Here is a 27,832-nt window from a genome sequence, read left to right on the forward strand (position 1 = left end):
GCAAAGTCACCAGTCTCACTTTCTCCTCCGAAACCATCTGGGTTTCAGTGGTAAGACGTAGATCAGGATGACTGGAGATGGCCCCTGCCACACAAAAAGAGGCAAAAGATAGTCTCTGCCTCCAAGCAATGACATCATGGGTTCAATTATTATCTCTAAGAAAGGGACACTCAAACCCACATATACAGCCCTCATTCTCTTCCGAGTTCCATTCCCATGGGCATCGCCAACTACCCATTGGATGTTTCCACCAGGATATCCTACAGGCACTTCAAACTCAACATATCCAAAACAGAACTCATCTTTCCTCCTGATCAGCCTTTCCTTCCTTTCTTTTTATTTCTGTCACTGAGCCCTTCCTGACTTCCTTTGTCTTCCTAATTCTACTTTCCTGGCACTCTAAGATCCAGCTGCGTTGGTCTATTTGCTGTTCTTCCCATCTCCCTGTTAAGTGCTCTAGTACTGGCTATTCCCCGTGCCCAAGAATACTCTCCAGAACCTTTGCCTCCTTGTTTTCCTTGATTCCTTCAACACTCGACTCTAACCCCACCTTCTGCTGAAGGCCTTCCTCATCCTCCCCTTCCCCACCATTCCACACCAGACCCTTCCTTTTGACATTGCTTCAATTTGACATCGGGCAACTAGGTGGCTACTAGTAGTGTGTGGGGCATGGAGTCAGAAAGACTCAAACGTGACCTCAGACACTTTCTAGCTGTGTGATCCTGGACCAGTCGCTTAATCCGGCTTTCTTGTCTCCTCATGAGTAAAATGAGCTCTGTCTTGTATGTATATAGTTATTTGTATGTTGTCTCCCCCATTAGAACGAGCTCCTGGAGGGCAGGGTCCCAAACGTTTGCCTTTCTTTGCATCACCAGTACTTAACACGGTCTGTGACGGAATACGGGTTTGATAAATGTTTGTTGACTGACTAGACTCCCCCACAAGCTCCCCAAAAGAACTAAGCTCTCTTCCGAGCTGTTCCGCACTTTTCGCAATGCCCGAGGGCACAGTGAGTGCTTGTTGAATTGAACTGAGGGTGACAGTGGTCGCGTGGTAAAACTTGGTGCTGGATTTGCAATCAGAGGATCCAAGTTTGAATCCTAACTCTTCTACTGAATAGCTATATGACTTTGGTCAAGTCTCTTAACCTTGCTGGGTCTCAATTTTCCCATTTGACAAATGAGGAGGGAGGGTAGGGATGGGAAAGTTCGATAACATGACCTCCGAGGTGCCTTCCAAGTTTAAATCCATTAACCTGTGAATTCATTGTCCTAATAATCAACATGGAAGGGGGGGCTGGGGTGGCGGATGATAAGAGTCCTTGACTATCTTAGTCTTGTTTGGCACTGCGTACAAGGCCGCCTTCCCTCTCCCTTACTCCAGTCCTGTGAAATGCTATTTCAAGCAGCATGGCCAGGGCACCCAAACCCTCCTTCGCTTCGCTCCGCTCCGCACGTCGCCACTGCCCATACCTTTGGTACCGCTACCACATGCACAATGTCAAGGAAGTGAGCGGAGCGCAAGCGCACGCGCTAAAGTGAGCGCCAGGACGGGGAAGTAGGTGAAGGAAAGACCCAGGATGGGGACGCCTGCGCAGTGGCTGCTAGCTTCGGCGGCTCCAGCGGCGGTCGCTTGCAAGCTTCCCGCGAGACCTGCCCTCACGGCTCGGCCCACGAGAGCTCGGGCACCTTCTCCGCCGGCCCCGCCCCCTCGTCTCTCCCTCTTCGGCTCTAGCTCCAGAGTCGCCCGGCCGGACCGGAACTTGTGTCTGTGGGAACGGCTTTGTGCGGCGGTGTGTTGCCGGGCGGCCCCGAGGAGGACGGGTGCTCTCCGCTTCCTTTCGCTCCCGCCGCCGCCGCCGCCGCCGCGGAGCCGAGCGGAGCGGGGCCGGCCGGCCGGGCGCTGGCGGGGTCTATGGTCGCTCGGTCGCCTGGTGCTCTTCACCTCGGGGAAGCCGCTCTCCATGGCAGGGAACTTCTGGCAGAGCTCCCACTAGTAAGTGGATCCCTTTTTCCTTTACCGGACGGGCTCTGTTCTGCGCCGGGCACGGGCCTGCGGCTCCTCCGGCTCCTCCAGCCGTCCGGACCCCCAGCCTCGTCCGCGTCCCTCGGGGCAGGGGCCGGGACTGGGGTGGGAGGCGGGGTTGGGGGGGGGTACCCTGGAGACGGCGCAGGGTTTTCCTTCGTCCTGTGCCTTTTCTCTTCTCCCTGGCCCTGGCTGAGGACCGGCGGAGGTGGCTGCATCCAGACCCGGGGGAGTTGAGGTGTAGGAGGCAGGAAAGGTGAAGGAGCGGCGGGGAGGGAGGGCGGAGGAGGAGTCCGGCCCAGGGTGGGGAGCGGAGGGATCAGAGCAGACGGCCAACCCGGGACTAAGGTCTTGTTAGGGAAAGGGGAGGAGGATGGGGGGACCCCATGCGTGAGGGGCCATTACATGGGGTCCATGGCCCAGCCTGCCCAGGGATACCTCCTTGGGATTGAAGTCGCGGCCTTTTGTCATCCCTCTGCCATCCCGAGGAATATTAAGTGGCCTCGAGGAGGGTCTCCTTGTGCCTGCTCGGTCAGTAGTTCTTTCCTGAAAACTATTACTGAGACAACTGCTTCCTGCGACACCTCCATCGGCTGCACTTTTGTGCTGAGATCTTTTGTCTCCCTAGATGCCGGGGGACACCCCACGTTGGGGTAGCCCTTTGCTGTTTACAAAGGGATTTACATACATTATCTCCTGTGCCCCACAGCCATCCTGGGAGGCGAGGATTGCTTCTTCTGATGGACACGTATTGAGAGGCAGCTTTAGAGGATAGAGGGCTAGCTTTGAAATCTGGAAAACCTGGGTTCAAGTTCTTCCATCAGGCAAACTACCTATGTAGGAAACAGTTTCTCAGTGACCCCAGGCAATTTTCAAAGCTTACTAAATACTGGCATTTAACTGTATCTTTGGAGGGAGTTTGTACACCAGGATTTCCATACATGTTTATTTCATGTTGATTAATTACACACCCTCCCACCCCACCCCACTCCCCATGGCAAGCATTACCCCTTTTGACAGATGAGGATGCTTCAGCTAAGACTTTAAGTAACTTGCGTAGGGCCACACATCCAGTATGTGACTGAGCAAGAATTAAAAGAATTAAAAACCAGCTTTTATGTATGATTAAGTATCCTTTTCAAAAGGATCTCTGTAATTGTGTTGTTCTAGGCAGACCAGCCCATCCGTATATATACTTTAACATATACGTATACACACACACATCCCGGCCTATATACATTTAGACGTCTATATATAGATATGTTCCTGTTTTATGTTCTGCCCTTTTTTAGTAATACATTGGTGATCAAGTAATTATGAGAAAGCAAATGAGAGAAACAATTTTTCCTTTTCTGTAAGTTAGAAAACCAAATTTGGGTGGACAAAAATTATCTAGGTCTCCAGAAATATGACATCTCACTAGTTTTTAATGTTGGAGTTGATGTACTTATTCATCACTTTAACTTTGATCACCAGTATTATTACTCAAAGCCCTTCCCTCTAGTTTAGCCCCTGCATCATAAAGAATTGAACAGGAATTTTGGAAAACTTGTTTGCAAAATATATCCTTAACTTTTTCATATAAAGCCATTCTGTGGCAGTGAATGTACTACAGAATTTCTGAGTCTGATTAAGTAACTTTAAAATCACATCATCTTTTGTTCACTGAAATACTTTTCTAAGGAATGAATAAACATTTTCCAAGTGTAGGTTATAGAGAAGTGAGGTCTTGTAGATAGACTTTGGCTTTTTTGTTTTTCCTTAGATCAACTTTCAAGAGCTAGTTGGTACCATATACAATAAAGCAATCAGTTGCCAGAGAAAAACAGTGCTCTTGCATATATTAATAGTGTATGAAAGACATGAAGGAATAAGTTGTTGGGGTTTTTTTTTAATGGAAAGTGACTACTTGTCAAATGCAGAGCTTGCAAAGTTGTTGGGGCAGCTAGGTGGCACAGTGGATAGAGGGCAGGGCCTAAAGTCAGGAAGACCTCATATACTTACTAGTTGTATGACCCTGGGCAAGTCACTTAACCCTGTTTGCCTCAGTTTCCTCATCTGTAAAATGAGCTGGAAAAGGAAATGGCAAACCACTCCAATATCTTTGCCAAGAAAGAAAACCTCAGAGGGAACCTGAAGAGTCAGACATGACTGAAGAAAAGATAATAAGTGGTAGGTTTTTTTTTAATGGAAAGTGACTACTTATCTCAAGTGCAGAGCTTGCAGAGTAGCTATTAAAAAATAGTGGTGCTGTATTCGACAAGTTAACAGAAGAAAACTGGTTTAGATGTTTGTATTTCTGTGAGCTGTATTTCAGACAGTAAATCAAGCAGAATATGCAATGTTATAAATTCTTTTAAAATGTGTTAAAGGTTTGTTAAATATCAAGCTACAGCTCTCAAGGCATTCTCAGTTTCATATATGTATGTATGTATGTATGTATGTATGTATGTATGTATGTATACAGAGACAGAGACAGAGAGAGAGAGAGATGTAACCATATTCTTCCCAGAGCCCCAGCTTTTTGATTGAAAGACATTGTGTTAGATTTGGAGTCAGATCCAAGTTCCACCAACTTGTTACTTGTGTGGTCTTTTCTAAGTCACTTAATACCATGAGTCGTCTCAGTTTCCTCGTTTATAAAATGAGAAGATTGAACATAAAAATTTCTGAGGTTCCTTTCAGCTCTAAATCTATGCTACTCTGATGAGCGCTAAAAAAAAATAAAAACTTTTTCCTCTATCTGTGATTGAGGATCTTTAAGGGGCAGGGTGCGAAGTCTTAGGATTGGGAACAGGACTTAATCATACTACAGTTAAATATAAGTAGTTGAAGAAATGGGATGAGATAAAGATTATCGAGAATAGGTAACATTTCCCTTATTAATCAGAATGTTTTGGAATGTCCAAGTTTTAAGATGTTTGAGAAAAGTATTTTCTCTTCTGAGAATGCTTCTTGCACACAAAGTGTGCTTCAGAAAATGCTGGCAATCTGTAATCAAAATGTTATTTTTACTGCCTTAGTAGAAGTTCAATAGCACATTTTAACGTCTTGTTTTCTAGTTTACAATGGATTTTGGATAAACAAGACCTACTGAAGGAACGCCAGAAGGACTTAAAGTTTCTCTCAGAAGAAGAGTATTGGAAACTGCAGATATTTTTTACAAATGGTAAAAAAAATTATTTTATTTTCAGTTTTGTCTGAATGATAAAGTTGATCATATCTGAATTAATATTTCTTTACGTAGCCATTTCGGGCCATACTTAGAATTTTTATTCACATATTTATAATATGTTTCTAGTACTTTTCATAGTTTTAAAGTTTTCTAAATTGAGGTAGGGTTTTTTTTTGTTGTTTTGTTTTGTAACCAATACTTCAAAGACAATCTTTAAATGGCTTATCCTTGTGGAGCAATTCTCAACCTATGGATTTTGTTAGCAGAATCTTGTGTCATATTTATAGTATACCTAGACTCCTAAATATAGATAGCAAAGTGGAGTTGTTCCTATGTGAAAGCTTTCCAAAACAGGAAATTCATTAAGACTAATGTTACGCTGTGGCTGTGTGGTATATGTTAAAAGCTTGCTGGGTTGATTTGAAAGCTTTTTTTAAAAAAATTACCACATAATATCAAAAAATTTGTCTCCAGAATTCTTACCTATGGCATTTTGTGTTACAGTACTAGATGGGGAGCTTTAATTTTATTTCTACAATACGAAATATGTCTTTGGTGTTCTGTGTCCAGCAACTCTTAATTGTCGTGATTCAGCCAAAGCTGCTGCCTTCTCATCCTTCACTGATTACAAGAGACAACTGGTGACCTTTGGAATAGATAATCTAGATAATCTCAGTGTTGGCTCTCTACTTTCCTACTAGCTGCCATAATGAAGGATGTAAGTCTAGAGCCAGATTTGAGCTCTGGATTTGCTATTTCAAAGGTGTCAATTCTCACCAGAAATTATCTAAATCCTTTTTTCTTTAAAAAAAAAAAAGATAAAAGGTGAGGAAAATGGCATATGTGGGCAAAAAAATGGGTTGACAACCTTACCTTAAAGTGTCAGAAAGGATTCTGGCCTGATTCTCACTGAGTCCTTCCTCACTGCTTCCTCTTTGCCTACCTACTTCTTGCCTCTGAGGTGTCATGCAGACCCAGCTCTGGGGCTTTATACCCATCAGTACCTCTTAATACAGTTATAGGTAATGCAACTGAATGTGAAACACTGTTTGGGCTGGACCTGTCCTAGGCATTATGAGCTAATCTGGGTACTCAGACAAGGCAGGTCAAATCAGTGGTCTTGCCCTGTCCTACTAGCATGCTCTGTGTTCTAGAAGAGCGCTACATCTGATTCTTTTATCTTCCCAGAATATATAATGTCACTTGCCTTTTTTACTTGCTTTTTCTTTATCTTCTCTCGACTAGTGCATATGTGCATACATATACACAAATATGTGTATTACTTAGAGACTTCATAAGAGCCACCAGGGTGTTTTGTTGACTAGCTGAAAAATATGTTGTTATGGAGCAACTGAGAGTTTCCTTTGGTCCCCCATCCCCTCTCAGTAGACAAAATAAGTATGATTTCTAGAATACCAGTATCTATGAATTTAAAAAAAATCACATTATTATTTTCATGATTTTTAGCTTAAAACAGTTTCTTCACAGTAGCTGCTTCTGTTTTTCATATAATATAGAAGTTGTAGTGAAGTCAGGAAACCCAGGTTCAAATTCTGGCTCCAACCTTAGGTATATGACTTGGGCAAATCACTAACCCCCTCTTAGGCTACGTTTCTTATCTGTAAAATGAGGATAACAGTGTTCACACACCTTCCTCATAGTTGGAAGAAGCACCTTATAAACCTTGAAGTTAAATACAGTTGTTATTAATTATATTTGTAATTGTGAATGCAGTGTGAAAACATTAAATTCCTCCAGGCTCTTGTAGTTGTTTTCATTGTAAAGGATCAACAAGCCAAAGTACTTTGAGGGTGATTGATTGGCCTAGTTTTTATAAGTTAAGTTTAATATAGAACTTTTATGTACTGCTGTGATCACTGTTGCTCTGTTTTGTTGAAAGCAGAGCACTCTAGGAAGCATAAGCATTCTCTTTGTATTGAAAATGATTGTAGCTAAAACCTCTTTTCAGTCATTTTTAATGTGTTTTGTCATTATCATGTTATAATTGTTATTTTTTTTTAATTTTTTCTTAAAGTTATTCAAGCATTAGGTGAGCATCTTAAATTAAGACAGCAAGTTATTGCCACTGCTACAGTCTATTTCAAAAGGTTCTATGCCAGGTAGGACTATTTATTTTTTTACTATGATGATAGAACTTTTTTTTTTTACATAGATTAATAAGGGGTTCTTTTTTAATCACCTTTAGACATTATTTAATGCTGTTGAGCTTTAATATAAAATAATGTTACATTTCTGAAATAAGTCCCTTGACTTTTTTCCTAGCATAGAAGTCTGGTTAGTTTTATAGTACATATGCTTTTCTATGAATAATAAATATCTCTGATTGACATTTTTAGATATTCCTTGAAAAGTATAGATCCTGTATTAATGGCACCTACATGCGTATTTTTGGCATCCAAAGTAGAGGTATGAAGTATTTTAATTTTATGTTAGTAAATCATTTGAACTATAACAAAATATTTTGAGTTTTATAGCTTTTTGGTTAGGTTTACTAATTTAGGGAGAAGCTATGTGAAGTGTATCTCCTCTTTACTTTATAGCCCTTTGACATAGTTATTTAATGAAAAAGAAAAGACGTTATTTTCCAGGTCTTCAGAACTCACTAACATGGAACTTTACCTCCAATGTGAAAGACCATGGTGGAATTTTTTCATAACCCTGTGTACTATCTCATACTATCACTTGAGGATTTTTATTTATATTTATTAAACATCTTTTGTTATATGACTTTTTAAAATGGCCATTTTCATTATTTTATTTTGATAATTAAGCTAAAAATATAGTCTTTTAGATTTAATCATAGTAGTCTTTCTTTACTTTATGGATGTATGTTCATATTACGGCGAGTATGATAAAAAGATTATCTTGGTCCTTTCTTCTACTCTTCCATGAGATAATTTCTCAAAACGTAGTTTCTGGTACTTGTATAAGCACAGTCTTCTGTGAATTAGAATGATCAGATGTTTCTGCCTTGTCCTGTTCTGCTGGAGTCAGGTATACTGGCCATTATATTCAGTAAATTATCGAAGTAGTGTACTATCTGGTCACTATGTGAATAGTAGAGCTTCATGAAGTTCATTTGAGAATAGAGTGTGATGATATACATGGTATGGATTTGTGAAGTAGCATTGAGGTATTTAGGCCCTTGTTGAATTTGGATTGCATATTTAGTTTTATTCTTAAATTATTTAAAGAACATGAAATGGGAACCATAATCTACCCGATGACAGCCCTGGAAATAGAGCCTGGGTTATCTTGGACAAGGCACTTTTATACGTTTCATCAGTTTGGAGGAGATAATAACTGTAAAATCATTTGAGATTGAATTTATAAAATACTCTTTAAAGTTTCTCAAATATCATTATTAAATAATACTTATTAAGTTACTCGATCCCATTTCAATTGGATAGGAGACATTGTATATTTATTTCAACCAAGAATAATAAAATTGTTAAGTTTTCGCAGAAATTGAGATAGATTAGCCTTGCTGTTTGTTAAAAAAACATTGCAATTATATGTAAAAAAGCATGGTTTTCATCTTTATTTCTATCTTTAGCCACTATTAAATACTGTATAGTTTTTCTTTGAATTATATTTAACTCACTATAAGTACAGATAATGAATGCCATGTGAAGGTTCATGATAACCACTTCAAAGCTCAAAATAGGAAAAAATAAATAAGAACAGTATATCTACATCTGGTAGAAAATGAAAAAATAGTCGGTATCAGACCTGAAATACCCATGTACTGATCATTTTGACTAAGGACATGGTATCCTTAACTCCTTTTTTTTTTTTCTTAAAGGAATTTGGAGTAGTTTCAAATACAAGGTTGATTTCTGCTGCTACTTCTGTATGTAAGTACAAAAAAAAATCTCCCAAGAAGCTACTTCTCAAGAAACACTTAGAGGATCTAATCATTCTTCATTTTATGGGGCACTGTCACACATTAAGGTTTGGAGATATTGATGAGTTACTGTAAGTCTCCCACATTTACAAGGAAGTAGTTTTGTTTTTAGCCATTGATAAATTTAAAAAATTTAATGGGTTTGTTTTTGTTTTTCAAACAAAGTGTTAGTTTTAGTGTTATCTTAGTGACAATGCTTTCGGTTGAATTGAACAAGATAAAAATTAAGGAATCAAAATTTTAGGTCCAACAAAAATCAATTCAAAGAAATTATACATGTAATTTAAGAGAAGGCATGGTTCATAAATCTTATTTAACTGAAATGCATTTTATTACCTCCTAATACCTAATCAGCTTGCATTTTTCTTTAAGGATGTGGTATACTATTTTTATTTACTAATTACTTAGCCTTTTGGTCTGAGGTCAAACTGGCTCTTGCCTCTCTGCTCTCCACAAGGAGAAACAGAAAAGATTTTTTTGGAAGCCCCACTAGCCAACTAATCTCTGTGTTTTAGGATCATTTCTTTACCTTCAAAATCTATTTAAAAAGAAGCTTTGTTTGATTTAACCTCCAAAAAACATTACCTTAAATGACATTAATAGATGTAATAGTAACCATCTTGTTGGAAATGATAGTCCCTCTTTCCTCTCCCTTGGTCACACCATGTCTGTTGTATCCTGGGCACATTTTAGAAAGAACAGTGAAATGGAGTTTGTGCTAAGGAATGCAGTCAGGATAATGATGGAACTATTTACTAAGTCATCTGAGAATCATTTCAAAAAACTGGTGGTGTTTAGCCTGAAGAAGGCTTAAGAGGTAGCTTATAGCACCTACTTCTCAGGGTTGCTGTGAGAATCAAATGAGATATTTGTAAAGCATGTAGCACAGTGCCTGGCACATGGTTATGATGCTACATAAATGGTAGCTGTTATATGTGAATATTATTATTATGAGATACTGTAGAAGAAAGCTTAGGTTTATTCTGTTTATCTCTGAATTGCAGAACTAGGACCAATGAGTGGAAGTTATGAGACTAATTTTGATTTCATCGTTAGGCAGATGATTAGCTACTTAGTTTAGCAGCAGAATTTTGAAATGTCAGACAATTGCTTGGCTCTTCAACATCTGTTTCATATGTTACCAAAGCATTGGACGATCGTCTGGGAAAATCCTAATTTTAAAATATTAATAGCACTTTGGGCTATAAAATCAGTAATGTTTATATTTCTAATACCAGAAACTAAAGTTATAAAATTTTTGAGTAGCATTATTGAAGATTGGGAAGTTTTATAATGAAATATAATATTTACAAGGAAAAATATTACTTTTACTTTAATAATACTGCATTATCATTTAGAATATTGTATGAACCATTATAATTTAATGGCAAAATGGTGAAGTGTACATTTCCTAGTCTCATTTCCCATACCCAAACAAGAGGTCTTGAATCTCTAATGTTGGGTAATTTTGCCTAAAAGAAATATTCAGTAATGATTGATAACCAGTAGGAATGTTATAGTTATCAGTAAAAATATAAATATTCAGAGTATTTTCATTCATTCTAAATCATTGGATACTCAAGTTTTAGAATTTTAGAGCTCAAAGATCATCTCGTTTGATTCCAGTGTTTCACAGATGAAAGAACTGTGACCCAGAGAGTTAAGCCATTTGCCTAAGGTCCATTACAATAATTATATGAAGGATTCTTAATTTACCATGAATTTCAAGCAGAATGTTACATGAAGAATCCCTGTAGAAGTTGCTACCGTGATCCAAAAATAGAATACCATAAATTTGAAGGAAATTAACATTTGGAGCCTTAATTAAATCTTTGAATTTCATGAAGTCTATATTATTTATGAATTTGCATGATACAGAAATTGAGTTTAATTCTCCTCCCAGGCACAAGTGGACTGGACCATTTAGCTCTTTTTGCTCTGAAATGCCTCTCCACATTCCAGTGTCTTAAAGAACTTTTGGTTCAATTTTTATTTAATACTATCCCAGTTTAAGTTGGTGTTTGTTTGTTTTCTGCAGTAAAAACTAGATTTTCATATGCCTTTCCAAAGGAATTCCCTTATAGGATGAACCATGTAAGTATACCATATAAAATAAGACCACATATCAGAATCATATTGAAACCACTAGTGTTGGAATAACTTTATCTTTCTCGTAGAAAGACAAGTTCTAAGAAATGTAAAACTAGAAATTATGACTATAGAAGTCAGAGTTAAAGTTGGAGAGTTTCTAACATATAAAAACTTTCATGACAATAGTTAGCCTTGTGAATACTTTTGTAATTTTTTTCCATATTCATTGTCTTAATACAATGGATTATTGTGAATTTGTCTTTCTAGCCATCTTTTTAGCTCTTGAGCAAGATTCACACGTTCTCTATAGATTTCACCTGCCAAGTGCCTCTTCGTGGCATAGATCTCACTCTAAGTTTTCTAAAGTATGTAATTAGAGTATAAGTACTTGCAGGTCCTGCAGAACTTGAAAATTTTTGAGTACACACCTATCACTGAAGTGTTTATCTGTTACCAAAAATAAGCCTAGCTAAATATTACCAGAAAATTAGTAGCTATCAGGTGATGGAGTTTTTTGGCTGCAGCAGCTCATAAAGATTGGCTTCCCTGGATGTGTTTTGCACTAGTGGAGGAAATCATACACTGATGAAATCATGGATGTTTAGGAGTTAAGTTATTACCTGGTTCCTTTCCGTTTCATTTTTAGTATTTCCTTTTATAATTTTAGAGTATAACATTTGAAACATTGCTAATTGTCAATTTATAATAATGAGTTAGCTTAAGGACTGTAGCATTTCAGGATACCTTGAGGACACATGTTATTGGGAATATCTGAAGTCCTACATATAACATATTTTTAAAGTATGAAACAAAAAGACCTATAGGACAAACGTATTTCATAAGAAAGCATAATCACATTAAAGTAATATTTTATTTCTTCTCATTTTCTTTCAGTATCATGCAATAAAATACAATATGTCCATATGCTGTTACTAAAGATGAAGTAGACATGTTATATCTAATTTGTGATCTTGTGAAAATTTGATAAAATCCTATTTTTTTAAACAGATATTAGAATGTGAATTCTACCTTTTAGAACTAATGGTAAGTGCTTATATTTTTCCCCTAGTAACAAAAGAATTAAAAATTAAGTTTCAAAACCAAAGTGATAAGGAACCTGAATTTTAAGAGAGAGGTACATGCAGGTGGCTCTTATAAAGCCCCCAAATGATTTGTGGTAGCAGAGGTAGTTATGAGTGGCCTGATAGCAATGCAATCCACAGTGTCTCTGGAGACTACAAAATGCTCTTCATTTGTATTGGTAAGATAAGCTAGGTCAATTTTTTGTACTATTTTCATTGACAGTAAAAGAATGAAAAGCAAACCAGTGAAGACATTAAACCACTGAAATTATTTGCACAATTCTGAGTATATGTGTGGTGTCATTTAAAGATAGATTATGTCTTGGCAGAATTCTGTTCCTTCAGTTGGGAATTATGGCTTAATAGGCTAATAAGAGGTTTTAGTGTGTTGCAGATGTGACACTTTGAGTCTCTAAGGGAATGGATGCTGACTGGCTGCCAACCGATTTACCAAGGTATATCCCAGAGAGAGTACTACCTTCACTTATTAAAGCAGAGCTTAGGGCTGACATACTCTTATTTTTAGACTAAAAGGGAAGCAAACATGACTTAGAGAAATCCCAAATTCATTTTTAAAAATTTAGGATTCAAGTGGGTTTTAGTATGTTTCTATGTTGTAATAAATCTGACTATACATACACATATTTTTCGAACTGTTTCTAGGATTGTTGCTTGATAGTGTATCATCCTTATAGACCTTTGCTCCAGTATGTGCAGGACATGGGCCAAGAAGACATGTTGCTTCCCCTTGCATGGTAATTAGAACAGAAGTTATCAATAGTGTAACATATGATTAGATAGGAAGGTTAACAGCCTATGTGAAGATTTTGTGTTTTGTTTGTTTTTTACAAAGCTAGCAAAATGTTCTTATATGGGTGAAATTCCTCAGTATTTCTTCAGTTACAATATATTATAGCTATTGAGTTGAACTTTACTAGTATTTAAATAGCCATCCTAAAAAGAGAAGTAATTTTAATTATCTGTTAATATGTGTTAATTGTTCTTATTAAATATATAACTACCTTTTCAATATTATAAAACAAAAATTGCCTGTAAGATAATCAGAACATTTTTAGACTTATATCCAAAACATATTCAAATATACTGTATAATAATTATTTTTAAATTTCCCTATTTGATTTCTTAGTGTTTTTGAAAATTGGAAAACTACACATATATACACACACATACATATATAGTGTATTTTTTAAAATTCTGTCTTTTGTTGTTTTAAAAAAAAACTTTTACCTGGACCTAAATTTAATTAATTTAAAAATACCATTGAAATAACTTTTTGTTTACTTATCTCTGTAACTCCAATGTCCATCTTCTGTCCGAAGCTTCATTTAGAAAAGATACTTAGTTTTGTATAGGAAGATGAAAATAAAGTCCTCCCTGAAAGGAAATGTACAAACCATATGTTGTATTTCTCTTTTCAGTAATAACTATGATTTTTGTTTGTATAGGAGGATAGTCAATGATACCTACAGAACGGATCTTTGCCTGCTGTATCCTCCTTTCATGATAGCTTTAGGTATGTAAGAGTAGACATGGTGAACCCATTTATATTGTATGACAAATTTCACATATTAGAATGCAAATCATTCATCCTTGTTCAGTTCTTTATGATTACTCACTCATGTTTACTTTTAATGTTCCTCTTTATTCCCATGTTTGCATTTCAGAGTTTCTACACAGTCTGCTCAGCTTTATCAGGAATGCTTGAAAGATCTCTATTTCATTTAAGATCCATTTTTTTTCTGCTGTAGGATTATACTCAGTTTTTTGCTTTTTGGAATATTGTGCTTTTCACTTCTTCATAGTAGCTACTGAATCATATGTGGGCCTGACTAAACTCTTTTCTGTCTGCGTGCAAAAAAACTTTTTAGACCTAGAAGCTTTGAGTTTTGGCTGTGGCATTCCTTGGGGTTTCCATTCATCTTGGAGATTGTTTCAGAAGGTGATTGGTAAGGTCTGTTTGCCGTTTGCCTCCTGGTTTTAAGATATTTGGGCAGTTTTCTTTCATGATTTCTTAAAATGTGATGTCTAGCCTTTTTTTTTTTTGGTCATGACTTTCAGGGAGTCCAGTTATTAAATTATCTCTCTTGACCTATTTGCAGGCCAGTTTTTATTTTCTTCAGTCTTTTGACTTTATTTTAATATTTCTTATCTCATGGAATCATTACAATTCTTTTATCATTCCTTCTAGGAATTATGGCTGATCTTGTGGCCAACCTGTGCTTTTCTTTGAGGCTTTACTCATAGGTGTTTGGAAGCTAATCTCCTCTTCTGAGTTTGGATCTTAGGCATCCCTAGCATCATAATTGTTCTTTTTCTTTGTCTTTTCACATTAACCTACTCTGGTCAGCCCCATGTTGTTGCTGGTTTAGTGGGGGATTTTGTGCTGCCTGCCTGGGCCTGAAGCACTTGCTTGTCAGTTGAATTGTGATCTTAGGCTGGAAAGATGACCCACTGGAATTTCTCCTTTGATTTTTAATCACCAACCAGTTTGGTATTCTTAAGATTGTTGCTGGACTAGTTGTGGAGGGAGTTGGCTATATATTGCTTCCTCTTAGTTTTTCATCTTGGCTCAGTCCTCGATGAATTTTAAAAAAAAATGTTTTGATGACCCTCTTTCTTTTAATAAACCATCAATTTCTCTCTCTCTCCCACCCATCTCACCTTCCCCCAAAATGGGGGGTGGAGGTGGGAAGAAAAACATTGCTCTTGTTACAAAACAGATTCCCACATTGGTTTTGTCCAAATATGTACGTTTAATTCTGCATCTTGAGTTCATCAATTCTTCAGAAAGTGAGAAGCTTGCTTTGTCATCAGTCCTCTTAAGTCATGGTTTAGTTGTTGCATTGATTAGAGTTCTTGAGTCTAAGTTGTTTTTCTTGTCTTTCTTTCTTCTTTGTAATCATATAAATTTTTCTCCTGATTCTGCACACTTCACTCTGTATCATTTCATACAAGTCTAATCTGTTTCTCTGCAACTGTCCCTTTCTTCATTTCTTAGAATGCAATAAAATTCAGTTACATTTATATACCACAGTTTTTTTAGTCATTTCCCAATTCATAAGTATCTCCTTATTTTTCAGTTCCTTGCTATAACAAAAAGCTGCTATAAATTTGTTTGTATATGTTAGTCCTTTTCTTAAAAATCTTTGAGCTCTTTGGGAAAGTACAAGCCTACTGGTAGTGTTAGCACAACTTAGTAACTTTTTGAGACATAATTCCAAATTGGTTTCCAGGGTTGTAGGACCATCTCACAGCTTGAGGAATAATTTGTTAGTGTGTCTATTTCCCCTCCAACAATTGGTTTGATTTTTTTAATCCATTAAGTTTTAAACATTTGATCAAAGTTGTTGCCCTTCACAGGACAAGCTCCTTAAGCCAAATTTGATACAAGATCACATCGTTCCATTTAGTTAACCGCTCCCCAGATTTGGCCTGAGGAATGTCTTCTATTCCCAACCCTTCTAGCCTTCTTCCCTTTTCTTTATTCATCTGTACATTAAGCAATGAATGAATCACCTTGTTACTTAGTTGTCTGTCTCCCTTGATTAAGGCCTCTGGAGGTCGTTGGTGCAGTGAAGAGTATTGGGTGTTGAGTCTTTCTAGACTAAGTTCACATCCAGCCTTAAGTTACATACTAGCTGTGTGATGTTGGGCAAGTCACTTAATCTCTGTTTGCCTTAGTTTCTTCATGTGTAAATAGGGATGATAATAGTACCTACCTCCCCAGGTTGTTATAAGGATCAAATATGAGATATTTGTTTAAAAAAACACTTAGCATAGTACCTGGCACATAGAAAGCACTATTTAAATGATTATTCCCTTCCCTTTTACTCTGGCAGGCATCTGGGCCCCTCCAGACCAGGGATTTGTCCTTGAGGTGCTTGGATGAGGTCAGAGCATCAAAATTTAGTCATAGCTATAACCAGCCCTAGACAAAATTATGAAGTCAGTAAAGTTTGTCTTTGAGCCCTCCTATCTCCTGAATTTTTATTTTTTATTTGTTACAACACTAAATTCTATTAGTGTTCATTATGTGATGCTCATGTAGAAAGGTTTGTTTTTTACAACTTAGAAGAAGTTAAAGGGAACATTTTTGCTGATTAATGTATCTAAAACAGATTGCAAGATTGATTTCCTAACTATTAGACGAAGGCCATTCCATTAGATAAGTCACCCTCTGAGTACAATAGCAACTGACTGCCATCTGTACTATATTGCTCTGGGGTGGTTAGGTACCTTATATTCCATTTTATTCTTCAGTGTTGCTCTTTTGACAAAGACGCCATGGATATAGTACAGAGGAGTAAGACTTTGGCCTTTACTGTTCCCTTAGGTTGGCTTAATAATCTATATTGTAATGATAGCTCTATTAGATCGAATGTATGGAGTAATTAATATGTCTGTTTAGAAGGGGAGATGGGACACTTATATGTGTTTATTTTTGAGAGATATTATTAGAAAGTATAAATGAAAATAACCTCATCTGTAGTTGTAAGAGTATGTGGTTTTTGTGTGTGCAGTTTTTTAAGAAATCTTTCTCACCCTCTTTTCCAGCTTGCCTACATGTAGCCTGTGTTGTACAACAGAAGGATGCTCGACAGTGGTTTGCAGAGCTTTCTGTTGATATGGAGAAGGTATTCTTTAGTGTTCCCTCCCGTTTGCTGACTTGAACTTTCTAAGATTAATGTTTTATTTACTTAGCATATTGAGCCATTATCTTTTTGAAACGACTTTGCTTAAAGATTATTAATTAAAACCTTTGAGAAACAGAACTTTAGCACACACAAAAAAATTATTGTTGATTCTGTTAATGTAATAATTGCCCTTTTTGGCTTAGGGCTAAATATGATGGGGTGCCAGTATTTCTGGTTGGAGACAATTTTGACTTGTATCTAGTGCGCGCGCGCGCATAAATATATATAGGTATATTCTTGAATATTTTATATTTCTGCATGAATGAGTGATACTTCCAGATAGCTGCTATACTTAAATTGTATCCTGTTCCCCTGTTAGACCTACTGCATTAGAAGTATGGGTGGGCGGCAGAACCAAAAGAATTTATAACGCTGTGTTAAGGATTAGTCATTCAGGCGAGAATGACAACTAATATGAAGCTTTAGGTTGATGAACTTTAAGAGTTGTTAAGAGATGAAGTCAGAGCCTTCTTGGTTATATCTCTGTTTTCTATTTGAGACCATTTGGTTTAAGACCAAAAGGACTACAGTAAAAAAAGTACAGCACCTTTTCTGGTAGATTGAGGACTTAAATAGATGGAGGTGGCAAGAAGTAAATTCTGTAGTATATTCTTGGGGGAAAGAAGAAGTAACCTGTCAACGTGTGGTTAAGAGAAACTTCTCAAATGTATTAAGGTTTGCTGACCCTCATTCTGACATTTCATCTCAATAACAAGCACATTGCACTTTTTACTGTGTTCTGACAAATGCACAGGTTTTATGTTGTGTGTTCTCATTACACAATAGAAGTCTATGCTGTAGCTACTGAGTAATCTGTCTTGGAATTTTTTTTTTCAGATTTTGGAAATAATCAGGGTTATTTTAAAATTGTATGAGCAGTGGAAGAATTTTGATGAAAGAAAAGAGATGGCCACTATCCTTAGTAAGATGCCTAAACCAAAACCACCTCCAAACAGGTATGTTGTGGAATTTAATCACTGGTTTCATTTCATATAACCCATTACATACAACATTATAATTATGGTAGATTATATTGAACAGTTGAGTTGCTATTTATTTTTAATTTTAAAAATTTCCCCTATATAAGTGATTTGTAAGAAATGTTTTTTTAAAACTCACTTCAATAATATCTTTAAATAAATTTCACTATAGACATGATAGTGATATTGTAGATAACCTTCAAGATATATCATTTTGAACTTAGCAGGTATTTAAAATCCAGGGGTTAATTTGATCTAAATTTTAGGTTTAAAGGATTTGTTAGTAGTCCTGTGATATATTGGATCTATACTATCTTGTCCCCTGCACATCCTAGCCAAACTGGATTTCCTTTGTTCTCTTCATATACCTTCCAGTATCATGCCTCTGCTCATTTTCCTGTGCTTGGAATGCAACTCTACCTACTTCTCTTACCCAACTTCAGTTCAGCCTTTCAAACCCAATCAAAAAATAACTTGCTTTGGGAAACTTTCTGAAATTCCTGTGTTGTATTTCACATAACACTTTGCTTGCACCATTCTGATGCACTTATGTATTATTTTATACTATAATTATGTGTATATGTAGCATGTCCTCTACTGAAAATGTATGTTACATAAAGTCAGCAACCAAGCTTACTTACACTTTGTGTCTACCTTACACAGTGCTGCCTAGTAGGCACTTAAAAACTGAATTGAATTATAAATATCCTGCTGTGCTAGAAAAAAAATAACTTTAAAGACAAGAGCACCACTTTTTTTTCGTATCATTTAATGCATTTCTAAATTGGAGATAATGATAGTCTTGAATGCATGTGACATTATTTGTATTCCCTTATTCTTTGGGGCTATTCATAGCCCCAAATTGCTTGATATTTTTCTGGAATAACAATAACCCTTACTGGCATACCATTCTAAAAATCCCAGGGCTACAGAGAGCTTTTCAAAACCTAACCTACTTCAGATGTAATAGTAAGACAAGTCTTAGTTGAATACCAGTTTTTTCCCCCTGCTTTTGAAATGTAATGTGACCAAATTAGTTTTGCCAAAAACATTGTTCATCCTTAAGAGTATCGCTTGCCATCTAGTAAATCTAAGTGACTTATCTGAAACTGAGGACAGACTACCTCCCTTAAAACTGTGATGGTTTGACTTAGCCTATAATTTAAGATGCGTCACCTTTGAGGCAAAAATTGTAAAGACCCCCCCACCCATGGGTAGGCCAGGAAATGACTAGGGCAATGATACTATGATTAGAAATTCCTAATAGCAATGCATCATTAATGTGATGATGAAATAAAAATGGTCAGTTAAATGGAATCTTGAAGATGATTTAGCTAAATGTGTTTGAAATACTGCTGGTTTTCCCAATTCAGTAAAACATCATCACTCCTTACAAAAGGCTGGGAATACATCATAAATGGTGGTGTAGGTCAATTGGTGTAGTCCTAGGAAAAAAAGATTGTGTAATGTAAATAAGAAACCAATACAGCTAAGTAAGGTCAAACAGCAGAAAAAAGTAAAGAAATTACATCTGTTTTGTGTCAGTTAACCAGAAACCAATTAAAATGATATTTTGTCACATTAAATGATAGTTTTCCAAGTCCTTAATACAAGGAACTGTCCAAAAAAGAAACCATCAAACAGCTATCGGTTAGGTTCATTTATTACAAAATTAAATTGAATCACATTCCACTAAAAATAGGGCCTTTTAAGCATCAAGATGGTCATGAGCAAGGCAGTAGCCCTTCCACCACAGTTTCTGATATTTGCAATGTTTTCATTTTGACTATTGGGGGAAAAACAATGAGTTTTCAGTACTTTTTTTCTTGTAATTTATAAAAATTTTCCCTCATTATTAAATGTGATTTGATTATGTCTCTAGACCAATACATTTGTCTGTAGAAACTCACATCTTGTTTTTTGTACTGTTGGTTTGTGGGAATTAAGTTTTGATAGACAAAAATGAACTTGTAAGAAGACTTTTTCCAGGACAGATCTATTCCATATTCGATGGATACACCTACCATGATGAAACCAAAAGTTAATTTTCATTTCTTGATCTGTCCATAAGTTGTCTTATAGATAAAAACCTGAGACCAAAAATTGGCTGCCTAAATTTTTAAATAATTATGCATAAAATTGTCTTGTAGGGTTATAGCAACAATAGCTTTTATTAAAAAAAAATGGATTTATCAAGCTGTTTTACTTTTAATTTTTTAAAATCTTTTTCTCTCTTCTTGAACAGTGAAGGAGAACAGGGTCCAAATGGAAGTCAAAATTCTAGCTACAGCCAGTCTTAAACCATTCCGAGGACCTTCACAATGGACTTTTTGGAATAAGACAATGTGTTTTTGCTGTGCTAAAGAAATGAACGGGTTTCAATAATGTCTTCAGTGGAACACAAATGAGAATGAATAGCTTGTTTCTGTCAAGCATTTTGGGAACTGTTTTTATTTTTGCAAAATAGTTTAAATTGCTTTCTTTTAAGTTTTTTGTTCACTTTGGCTCTAGAAAAAATTAAGACCCTTTTCATTGCAGACATTTCTGTAAGTTAATTAAAGTACAGACAGGTAGCTACAGATAGATACTTCAAATTAAATAGCTATTTCAAGAGGGTATTCTTGTTTGCATTTAGTTTAAAATTACAGTTATTAAATTTGGGATTAAGGAAGGGAAAGCTTAAAGTAACCAGGAAACGTGGTGCACAATTTAAGAATCTTTTTAGTCTTTGAAAGAAGGTTGTGCATTAACTATTCAATACCTGAGGGTTTTCTTCTTAAATTATTAAAAACAATTCTTAAAGAATGAAATCCATTAAATCCTGATTTTGCTAGTTTCATTGCCATTTTCAGGGGAAAAAATTAAGTACCCATACATATAAGACATACTTTATTCAAATAGTTTCTTGATCTGGGAAATAGTTACCCAGCTTTGCAGAAAGGTGCAATATGTACAGTGTACTTTCACAGTTTTTTAATGTTATGTGATTTCCTTAACCATTTTGAATGCTGGGAACACTTTTTTAAAAATCTGTATGTAAATTATTTGCAAGTAATAATCAGGTATTTTGGAAGTAAAACAATAGTTGAGAAAACCCACCATAATCTGGACAAAATTTGTAAAAGTTCATTTTATCTTTATGTGGGAAGTTAATTCATTTGTTTTTTGTTTTTCACTAAGGATTTAAGTTACTTACAATAGGTTTTCCTGAGCCAGGAACACAATCAGGTTTCAAGCCAGTTTGATACTGGCCATTATTAACTCTAAGCTAAGTGTAAGACTTCAGAGAAAGTGTCAGTGAGACTGCTCACTATAGAACTCAATAATAATTTTCTTCAGACTTGAAGGAGGGTGGTACATAGGACATTAATGTACAACTTAAGGATTTTAACATTTTATAAACAGTTTATGGTCAATGGATTATAAAATTAAATGTTGACTTCCTAGTATAAATTTGCAGAACAATAAAAGCAAGTTCTTCAGCTTCTGTGTGAGTGTTGAATTTTATATTCTTTGTAAATCTGCCTGTTTCTTATTTTTATTATTTACTTAATATTTAATATTTTAGTTTTCAACATTGATTTCTACAAGATTTTGAGTTTTGAGTTATAAATTTTATCCCCATTTCTGCCCTTTCTTCTGTCACCCCACTTCTCCCCCCCACCCCCCTAGCTTATCCCTTTTCCCCTTACTTTCTGGTAGGGCAAGATACATTTCTATACCCCATTGCCTATGTAATTTCCAAGTTGCATGTAAAAACAACTTTTTTTTGAGCATTTCTTTTTAGAACTTTGGGTTCCAAATTCTCTCCCTTCTTCCCTCCCCACCCACCCTCCTTGAGCGGGCAAGCAATTCAACATAGGCCACACATGTATCATTATGCAAAACACATTCATAACAGCCATGTTGTGAAAGATTGACTATATTTCCCTCCATCCTATCCTGTCTCCCTTGACTCACTTTTCTCCCTTGAAACTGTCCCTTTTCCAAAGTGTTTGCTTTTGATTACCTCCTCCCCCAATCTGTCCTCCCTTCTATCATCCCCCCTCTCTTATCCTTGCTTTCCTGTGGGGTAAGGTACCCAATTGAGTGTGTGTGTTATTCCCTCCTTAAGTCAAATCCGATGAGAGCAAGATTCACTGATTCCCTTTCACCTGCCCCCTCTTCCCTTCCAGTAGAACTGCTTTTTCTTGCCACTTTTATGTGAGATAATTTACCCCATTCTGTCTCTCCCTTTCTTCTCCCAATATATTCCTCTCTCACCCCTTAATTTTATTTTTTTAGGCATCATCCCTTCATATTCAACTCACCCTGTGCCCTCTGTCTATATTATATAAGTATATTCCTTTCAACTACCTTAATACTGAGAAAGGTCTCATGAGTTACAAATACCATCTTTCCATGTAGGAATGTAAAAAAAAAACAGTTCAACTTTAGTAAGTCCCTTATGATTTCTCTTTCTTGTTTACCTTTTCTTGCTTCTCTTGATTCTTGTATTTGAAAGTCTAATTTTCTATTCAGCTCTGCTCTTTTCACTGAGAAAGCTTGAAAGTCCTCTATTTTATTGAAAGGCCATATTTGCCTTGGAGCATTATACCTGGTTTTGCTGGGTAGGTGATTCTTGGTTTTAATCCTAGCTCCTTTGACCTCTGGAATATCATATACCAAGCCCTTCGATCTCTTAATGTAGAAGCTGCTAGATCTTGTGTTGTCCTGATTGTGTTTCCACAATACTCAAATTGTTTCTGGCTGTTTGTAATATTTTCTCCTTGACCTGGGAACTTTGGAATTTGGCTACAATATTCCTAGGAGTTTTCTTTTTGGGATCTTTTTCAAGAGGTGATAATTTCTTGAAAGATGATGTCTAGCCCCTTTTTTTGATCATGGCTTTCAGGTAGTCCAGTAATTTTTAAATTCTCTCTCCTGAATCTATCTTCCAAGTCAGTGGTTTTTCCAATCAGAGATTTTACATTATCTACCATTTTTTCATTCCTTTGGTTCTGTTTTATATTTTCTTGATTTCTCATAAAGTCACTGGCTTTCACTTGCTCCAAGGTGATACTTTTTTTAAGGTGATACTTTCTTCAGTGGTCTTTTGGACCTCCTTTTCCATTTGGCTAATTCTGCCTTTCAAGGCATTCTTCTCCTCACTGGCTTTTTGGAGCTCTTTTGCCATTTGAGTTAGTCTATTTTTTAAGGTGTTATTTTCTTCAGTATTTTTGGGGGTCTCCTTTAGCAAGTCATTGACTTGTTTTTCATGATTTTCTTGCATCACTCTCATTTCTCTTCCCAATTTTTCCTCTACTTCTCTTACTTGATTTTCCAAATCCTTTTTGAGCGCTTACACGGCCTGAGACCAATTCATATTTTTCTTGGAGGCTTTTGATTTAGGCTCTTTGACTTTGTTGACTTCTTTTGGCTGTATGTTTTGATCTTTGTCACCAAAAAACGATTCTATAGTTTCAGTCGAGTCCTTTTACGCTGCCTGCTTAAGTTCCCAGCCAACTACTTGACCCCTGAGCTTTTTGTCAGGGTATGAGTGCCTTTGGAGTGGAGAATACCTTGTCCCAATCTTTAGGGTCCAAGCACTGCTGTTTTCAGAGCTACTTCTACCCCAGTCACTGCAAGCTCTTCCACCAGCACTTCTCCCCCAAGAACCACTGACCAGGATTGTGACCCAGACCCAAGCAAGGCAAAGCAAGAGAACTCTGCCTCTGCACCAGCAAAGCAATCCCTGCACTCCCTCTCTGATCTGCCACTTGATTCCTCCCACCGGGTGGCCCTGGGGCTGGAAGCAGCTGCTGCTGGAGCTCTGGAAGGAGTCTCAGGAGCTTCCTGCTGCTGCTGCCATGCCACCACCACTGCCCCAAGGCTGGGGCTGGACCACACACTTCTCTCGCCCAGATGCAGCAGTTTTCCCACTAACCTGCTCCATTGTCTTTGGTGTTTGTGGGTTGAGAAGTCTGGTAACTGCTGCAGCTCAGTGATTTACAGCCCTAAGGCCTGCTCCACCTGACTCCCAGTCTGATTGGCCCTGGCACAGCCCCTGCTGGGCTGTGCTCCACTCCCAGGATGGTGCAATAGACCCTTCCCAATGACCATCCAGACCATCAGGCTGGAGATTTGTTTCCCTCTGTTATTTTGTGGATTCTATAGCTCCAGAGTTTGTTCAGAGCCATTTTTTACAGGTGTTTGGAGGGATCTGGGGGAGAGCGTAAGGGAGTCTCTGTTTTCCTGCCACCACCTTGGCTCCACCCCTGTTCCTTTCTTTTAGATTTAAATTATTATTATTGTTGTTTAGTTATATCTGACTCTCCATGATAGCCATGGACCATAGCATGACAGGCCCTACTATCCTCCACCATTTCTTAAAGTCTGTCCAAGTTTGTGTTTGTTGTTTCTATGACATTGATCCATCTCATCCTCTGCTCTCCCTTTTTCCTTTTGCCTTCAATCTTCCCCAAAATTGGGGTCTTTGCCAGTGAGACCCATCTTCTCATTATGTGGCTAAAGTACTTAAGTTGTATTAATAATTATTAAAATATGGTCTCATATTAACAGAACAAGAAATAGAGGACTTAACTCTACCTTAGAAAAAGCTATAAACTCCCAGAAGAAAAAAGACCACCAGATGGATTTACAAGCAAATTCTGTTAAACATTTAAAGAACAATTCCAGTCACAAACTGTTGGAAAAAATAGGAAATGAAAGGGTCCTACTAAATTCCTTCTGTTACATAAATATGGTCTTGATACCCAAACTAACGGAGAAAGAAAGCTATAAATCAATATCCCTAATGAATATGGATGCAAACATTTAAAATAAAATACTGGCAAGATTATAACATCACAAAGATTAAACTATGACCAGGCTGAATTCGTACCAGGAACATAGAGTTGATTCATTATTAAACAAACTATAAACATAATTGACCACATTAACAAAAACAACAATAATCATGATTCTATCAGTAGATGCAGAAAAATCTGACAATATATAACACCCAGTCCTGTTAAAAAAAAAACTTAGAAAGCAAAAGAAAACATCTTTTCTCAAGGTGATAAGTATTATCTAGTAAAAACAAAGCGCTAGATCTGTGATGGGAATAAAGTGGAGGCCTTTCAAGTAAGATAAAGGGTAAAGCAAAAATGTGCATTATCACCATCATTATTCAATACAATGCTAGAAATGCTAGCTGTAGTAATAAGAGAAATTGAGGGAATAAATATAAGCAAAGGACACAATCACTTTTTGCAGATAATAGTTTACTTACAGAATCCTAGGAATCAACTAAGAAAACTTAATTGAAACAATTAAGCAGGGTTGAAAGATATAAAATTAATCTATGCAAATCAGTTTCAGTTACCCAAAAACTCCAGCAGGAAGAGATAGAAGTTCCATTTAAAGTAACCATAGAGAGTATAAAATGTTTGGGAATCTACTTGATCAGACACATGAACTATATAAATTATAATACACATCTAAATAATTGGAGAGAGATTAATTGCTCATGGGTGAGCTAAGCCAATATGATAATACTGCCTGGCAGGATATACAGTTGTAAAAATCCAAAAGATAGATAATTTTTCATTTATCTTTATGAATCTCATAAGGTAAGACTGCTGGTCTTCTTACCTAGTCTTTCAATGATGCTATCAACTTTCTATGTACAGACTTGAATTACTAAAAGGATTACGTTTCTAAAGAGTCAAAGAAGTCTCACTAAAGACATAACAATTTAAAAACTATAATAAACAGTAAATAGTTTGAAATATATAGTGTAAAACTGCTGAGACTGTGACTTGTTTTACTAAAGGCACATATCCTGTTTTGAACCAATTAGATGCAAAAAATAAGATTCTAAGAAATGAAAAAATTTAATCACTTTTCTCCCTAGATTTGATCATGTCCAATCTACTGCAGCAAGTCCCTTTCAGCTTTATCTCATAGGGATGTAAGAAATCAAAAGGTTAGTTTATTATAGTAGGAAATTTTTGTAAATAATAAATACCATGACTATAATTTTTTTCTGGCAGAATCTTCCTCTTCACCCTATTCCCTATACTCCCATTTTATCAGTCTCATCTCTCACTATCTACATCTCCACAATACATCATCATCCCCCAGAGGAGCATTAAAACCTTGAGAATTCGTAACTATCCAAAATTGTTTTACCTCCATGATTTCCATTAGAGCACTGGCCCTGAAGTCAAGAGAACCAGAGTTCAAATCTGGCTTCAGACACTATCTGTATGACCCTAGGCAAGTCACTTATCCCTGTTTGCCCCAGTTTCCTCATCTCTAAAATGAGTTGGAGAAGGATCTTTGCTAAGAAAACCCCAAATGGGATCATGGAAAGTCAGACACCTGAAAGAAAGGATGCAATAACAAACTTCACATCCCTCTTCCTTCTAGGTGGCACATTGGATAGACAGCACTAGGTCTGGAGTTAGGAAAACATGACTTCAAATCTGGCCTCAGACATTTACTGCTTGTGTGACCCTGAGTATGTCACCTAACCTCTTTATGACTCAGTTACCTCAACTATAAAATGGGGATAATAATAGCTCAAGGTTGCTATGTGGATCAAATGAAATATTTGTAAGGCACTTAACATGGTACCTAACATTCAGTAGGTGCTTATTAAAGGCCTGTTTTCTTCTTTCCTTCCTTTTTTCCTTCCTTCCTTCCCCAGATCCCTCATAACTGGAATGCATGCCATCCTCACTTCCATCTCCTAGAATGCTGCTCTTTTCAAGATTCAGGTGTTATCTCCTATGCAAAACCATCCTCCAAGCAACAAACCTATATAAAACATTAAATGTCAAGCATTTTGCTAAATATGGGAAGATACAAAAAGCAAAAACAGCTTATCTTCTAATGGGGGACAGAGCATATATAAGTCAGAGCATTCAAGATAAAGACTCGACGGAAGGTAACCTTAGAGGGGATGGCACTAGAAGTTAGGGAGACCAGGAAAGGCCACCTTGAGGAGATAGCACTGGAATTCAGTCTTAAAAGAAGCCAGAGATTCAAAGAGTCGGAGGATGAGAGGGGAAATGTGAGGAACAGCCAGTATACAGGCATGGGGTTTGAAGATGAAGATGAAGATGAAGAGCAAATAGACCACAGAGTGCACAGAGGAGAGTAGAATGGGAGAAGACTGGAAAGGTGGGAGAGGCCAGGTTTTGACTTTCTTTATATTTGATCCTGGAAGTAACAGGGAGCCACGGTTTGATATACACTTCTAGGAAGATAATTTTGATAGATGAATAGGATGGATTGGAAGGAGAGACTAGAGTAAGGGACACCAATTATAAGCCTATTGCAATAACCCAGGAAAGAGATGATAAAGGCCTGACCTAGGGTTATGGCTTTATAAGTCAATACACGGGGTCATGTACAAGGAGATATCATGGAGAAAGAAACTGCATCATTTGGCAACTAATCGGATATGTGTGGTGAACAAAAGAGGGGAGCTGAGAATGACACTCAGGGTTTGAACTTGGTTGACTGGAAAGATGGTAGTGCCCTTCACTGTAATAAAAGTTGGAAAAGAGGAAAGTCGGGGGTGAGGAGGACTATGCTGAGTTGTTTTGGACACAGTGAATTTAAAATCACAATGGGATATCCAACTCAAAATGCCAGGTAGACATTCAGTAATATGGAGCTGGAGAACAGAAGAGAGACAGAGGCTGGATATATAGATCTGGAAATCATTTGCATAGAGATGGTAATTGAACACGTGGGAAATTATTAAGATCAAGTGAGAGTGTAGAGATGTAAGAGAAAAGAGAATCAAAGAGAGAGGCTTGGGGGTCTCCCACAGTGAATGA

General features: G+C 37.0%; 1 protein-coding gene across 1 annotated transcript; it reads left to right on the forward strand.

The window, feature by feature from the left end:
• Positions 1-1,551: 1,551 nt before the first annotated feature.
• Positions 1,552-21,485, forward strand: CCNC (cyclin C). Its single transcript, XM_036767773.1, has 12 exons — positions 1,552-1,995; positions 5,088-5,194; positions 7,236-7,320; positions 7,558-7,627; positions 9,027-9,078; positions 11,167-11,222; positions 12,228-12,263; positions 12,965-13,056; positions 13,768-13,835; positions 16,877-16,956; positions 17,854-17,972; positions 20,242-21,485. Exons 1-12 carry the CDS (start codon positions 1,580-1,582, stop codon positions 20,294-20,296), a joined length of 1,236 nt encoding a protein of 411 aa, XP_036623668.1. The 5' UTR covers positions 1,552-1,579; the 3' UTR covers positions 20,297-21,485.
• Positions 21,486-27,832: the final 6,347 nt, after the last annotated feature.

Source organism: Trichosurus vulpecula, chromosome 7 (assembly GCF_011100635.1).
Source record: "Trichosurus vulpecula isolate mTriVul1 chromosome 7, mTriVul1.pri, whole genome shotgun sequence".
Classification (NCBI taxonomy): Eukaryota; Metazoa; Chordata; class Mammalia; order Diprotodontia; family Phalangeridae; genus Trichosurus; species Trichosurus vulpecula.